The sequence below is a fragment of the Octopus bimaculoides genome, chromosome 28 (assembly GCF_001194135.2).
Source record: "Octopus bimaculoides isolate UCB-OBI-ISO-001 chromosome 28, ASM119413v2, whole genome shotgun sequence".
NCBI lineage: Eukaryota > Metazoa > Mollusca > Cephalopoda > Octopoda > Octopodidae > Octopus > Octopus bimaculoides.
Window position 1 is genome coordinate 17,908,223 of NC_069008.1, and position 4,892 is coordinate 17,913,114.

A 4,892-nucleotide genomic window follows, 5' to 3' on the forward strand; every position below is an offset into this window, starting at 1 on the left:
ATATATATATATATATATATATATACATGTATATAGGGAGAGAATTCAGAAAAAAAACAACAGATGAAGACAGGTGGTGTAGACAACAAACAGATGTATTAGTTTAACACTCGAGAAGTGAAGAAGTCTTTAACGTTTCGAGCCTACGCTCTTCCACAGAAAGGAACACAGAAAGAAACAAGGAGAGAAAATAAAGAATGTGTAGTGGCTAGCAATCTATCATGGTGTATGCCGGACAGAAGGGTCTCACAGGAGAGCTAGGAAGAGACAATTGGATTGTTGAAAGGTTTGCAAAGATTAAAATTATAATTAGGTTTAAATATGATCAATTTTTATATTTTTCATTATCTTTGACAGCAGAGAGAAGACAGTGAGGGAGAGAGAGGGAGAGAGCAATAGGGAAGCTATAAAGTCTTATTAACCTAACTGTATGATGTTGCTGCACAGGACTGAACTAATTGGCTGTCTGTCTGTCTGTTTGTCTTATAGGAAGGAATAGCCTCCATTTGGAACAGTAACCTCCAACAGCAGAGATGTGAGAAGCTGACCACAGAGTCCTGCAGGTCAAAAGACCTGTGGGTCACACACCTCACGCCAATGTTGAACACCAATAAAATGGCTGTGGCCTATACCAGCAAGGAGATTGGTACGACTACTACTACTACTACTACTAAGCAAATTTATATGGATGTTAAAAGACAAAAATAAAAATTATAAACTTAAATGGGAGATTATTAGCCAGGCCAGCTCATATAGAATTTCTGATAGGTTCTCTGAATTATGCAGGGAAGACATTTTTCAAATTCTAACTTCTAAACACAAAACTCTTTGATTCCAGACAAGAAACAATTATCTTGTACGCATTCCTCTAAATATGTTTTTAGGAAAAATAATTAAATCTGAATATAATAAAATAATATATATATATGTAGGTGCAGGAGTGGCTGTGTGGTAAGTAGCTTGCTTACCAACCACATGGTTCCAGGTTCATTTCCACTGCGTGGCATCTTGGGCAAGTGTCTTCTACTATAGCCTCGGGCCGACTAAAACCTTCTGAGTGGATTTGGTAGACGGAAACTGAAAGAAGCTTGTCGTATATATATATATATATATACATATATATGTATGTGTGTGTGTGTTTGTCCCCCCAACATCGCTTGACAACCGATGGTGGTGTGTTTACATCCCTGTAACTTAGCGGTTCAGCAAAAGGGACCGAGAGAATAAGTGGTAGGCTTACAAAGAATATTATGTATACATATGTGTGTGTGTGTGAGTGTGTGTATTGTCTATGTGCGTGTCTATCTCTTTATAAGTGCATGCTATGCTCCCACTGACTCCATACTCATCTTGTCTATTCTCACAGCTATCTATGACCTGAGTAACAAAATTGAATTCAACAGACTCTATAAAATCAAGGAGTTGAAATATACTCCTCTTTGCCTCGACTACTGGTGAGTATCCGAAATCATCTTCTCATTTCCTGAGCTAAAACACATGTATTCTCTGTAGTGATACTCCTCATAATACTCTCACTGGCATCAAACAGAAAAGGGTTTGTAGGGTAAACTCATATCCACCTCCCCTAAGCTGCCCTTGTGGCAAAATTTTTGATAGTCTTATTATTATTGACTATTGTTCTTGTTATACCTGTAGGTCGAGCAATGACAGTTCTAATGAGGCGTACCTGATGTGGGGTGATGTCGGTGGTTTTGTCAACATCTTACACTTTAATTCCATAAACATCGCCCTCTTCCAGCGACCGTCAGCACATTCGGAGAGCGGTAGGTCATCTTTTGAAAGCATCTTTCAAATTATATTTTAATTAACAAGCTAATGTGCTAACGAGGGGAAGTTTCCTATGTAGTCCTGTGGTGGACTGGCTTCCCATCCAGTGGGAGTGTTGTCATCTCATTTACTTAAATTCCTTGGAAACTAGATTCAGTTCCAGCTTCTTGACTCCTAAGACTCGTGACAAATCTCAGTCTAAGACTCTGGAAGAGTGTAGTTTCAATTCCCAGACCAGGCAGTGGATTGTATTCTTGAGCAAAACACTTAATTTCAAGTTACTCACTGAGAAGTGAATGAGTGACCCTGCAATGGTCTGGTTTATGCTGTGATCTTGGCCACTTAATTGCCATGGCAACCAGATTCTATGAGTCCTAAGACTGGGGACAGTAATTACAAGAGATAGAGTAATTGGAAACTGCATCTCTCACTTATGTTGCATTGACATTTGTTGACCCATATTTCACATACATGTTGTTATTGTTGTTGTTGTTGTTGTAGAGATCTGTCTGACGGTGCCACTGAGCAATGTGACCAAAGGCATCTACAGGAATGTCACCTACACCAAGTACCAAGCCCACACAGACTGGGTGAAACAAGGTAAATAAACATCCACGATTGATGTCGAAAATACATGAAAATGCATTCAGGAGAGTATGAATATAGGCAAATACACCACCACCATCATCATCATTTAACATCCGTATTCCATGCTGGCATGGGTTGGATGGTTTGACAGGAACAGGCAAGCCAGAGGCCTGTACCAAGCTCCACTGTCTGTTTTGGCATGGTTTCTATGGCTGGATGCCCTTCCTAATGCCAAGCATTTTACAGAGTAGAGCTGATGCTTTTTACATGGCACCAACACTGATGGAGTCACCATGTAACTTGCCAGACAATGATACAAGTATATTAAATACCATACAACACAAATCTATTGATACATACTAAATGGCAATTAAGACCAATTCCATTTGAGAAGAGGAAAGAATCTCAGGAATAAGGAATTCTTCAAAGTTGACTTTCCATTAAGGAAAAAAAATAGGTTTATTGTCTGGAGATAAGATGACAGACATGGACACACGTTTCTGCCTCAATAACTGTCATCAGAACAGTAATTGTCAAACCTTACCACTAGTCACCAAAGGACTTAGACCTGGTCTCAACTGCCATTTGATTATTATGTCACATCATCTTACTGACGGGTCACTCTCAGTTGCTACTGGTTACATGTAATCCAAAACAACCTGTTACATGGTTGGGTCAACCTAGGCGTATTACAGTAAATACCTGTGATTAACACAGGTTGATTGAATCACCAGCCTTTGTTGTAAATGGTCGTTAATCTATTATTTCTCTCTCTCGCTGTCTCTCTGTTATTTCAGTTGGGTATCTTCAGTTCTTGGACTGTTTCATATCCTGTTCCTCGTCTTCGAAGGATGCTTTGGTTCTGGGATGGATGGAGAAACACGTTGTCACTTCAGAAATTCTAAGGTAAAAATTCTTATTATCATTATTACCATTATTGAGGTGGTGAGCTGGCAGAACCGTTAGCACTCTGGGTGAAATCCTTAGTGGTATTTTGTCCATTTTTATGTTCTGAATTCAAATTGCACCGAGGTCACCTTTTCCTTTAAGCCTTTTGGGGGGTCAATAAATTAAGTACCAGTGAAATACTGGAGTTTTATTTTTATTTTTACTTCTTTTTATTTCATTTTCAAAGTAAATCAGAGAAGAGACAAGAAGCAAGAAAGATACAAAAAATGTAAGTTAAACTTGCGTTTGTGTTTGCTTTTTATTTTTCTCTAATTGACTATATATATATATATGTATATAATTTATTAATGAGGGTAGAAATTGATATTAATCAATTAAAACCAGTGGTCTAGCATATTTAAAAAAATCCGAAGATTAAAATTATATTACATACAAAAATAAGAGGAATGACCAGCAAAAGTGGACTCCTATATGCTAGAAATAGATGCCGAATCATCTAACCACGAAAAAAAATATGTTCTCAGTAAAAATTCAGCGACACAACAGACTGTAAAAGGGCAAGACAAATGAAAAAATACTAAATAAAAAAACGATTAACCTACGTACCATGGTTTCAGCTGTTAAAATTTACATAAGTAAATATCTGCAGGATATATATATATATATATATATATATATATATATATATATATATATATATATATATATATATATATAACAAATTAAATTTAAATGATGAAGTGAATCTAATGGTTTTTGTGTGTTTCTGAAATGGCTTATAAACACCTGGTGTTTGTCTTGTATTTCAGGGTCAACTTCCAAATTCCTCAAGGCATCAACACCTTCCACTACAGCCCACAGTTCAACCTGATCGGTGAGTTACAGTTTTGTGGTAGCAGCTTCGTAAGCATGTTTGTGGTTGCAGGCCCAGTACATAAGATGCCTAATAAACTTTTCTCAGGATTATATAGAAAAAGTTTAAAGGAAACCCAAACATAATGACTTTGTGTGGTGTGTTGGAGGGAAAAGACAAGAAGCAAAAGGACAGAATGAAACGTTGGACCTTACCTTGTCGACCGCAGCGGAGTAAACAATCGCTCTTGATCAAAACACGTCCTAAGCTGTCTGTTTTCTGACTGCCTGACCCCCACGTACCGGCCTTCGACGACGTGTGGCCGACTTCCGGTCTGGCCCTTCCGGTCAGGCCCTTCCGGTCTGGCTTCACCCCTGTTTGCCTCATCTCTCTCCATCAACAACACATAGCTCATCACAGCCCATAACACCACACTTTGGATAAAGATTACAAAAGCAACTCATTCTTGACATCAAAATGCCTGAAAAATCCCGTCGGTGTTGTTTGCTTTGTTATCTTCTTTTTTTCCTCATAAATTTCTCGATAACATCGGAAAAATTCATTTGTCTGCCTTTCCACCTTGGAAAACCGCTCAAAATTTGGATCCATCGCCTCAAGTTCTATTTTCGGCGGAGACGGACTATATGTAATCTGAACCTTTCCCCCCTTATTTTATTTTTTTTACGGAATCCCACATTTTAGACTATGGAGATTCCGATTCTGAAAAAAAAAAATTCAAAAATTTCAAATTCAA

The 4,892-nt window shown here is 37.9% G+C and overlaps 1 protein-coding gene across 1 annotated transcript in view; it reads left to right on the forward strand.

The window, feature by feature from the left end:
* Positions 1-4,892, forward strand: part of LOC106872264 (WD repeat-containing protein on Y chromosome) — a 91,170-nt gene that overhangs the window by 72,362 nt on the left and 13,916 nt on the right. The window contains exons 7-13 of the mRNA XM_052977508.1: positions 490-646; positions 1,367-1,454; positions 1,657-1,784; positions 2,290-2,388; positions 3,174-3,282; positions 3,512-3,553; positions 4,095-4,159. Of these exons, the coding sequence (XP_052833468.1) occupies positions 490-646; positions 1,367-1,454; positions 1,657-1,784; positions 2,290-2,388; positions 3,174-3,282; positions 3,512-3,553; positions 4,095-4,159 (688 nt within the window). The remainder of the gene's footprint in view (positions 1-489; positions 647-1,366; positions 1,455-1,656; positions 1,785-2,289; positions 2,389-3,173; positions 3,283-3,511; positions 3,554-4,094; positions 4,160-4,892) is intronic.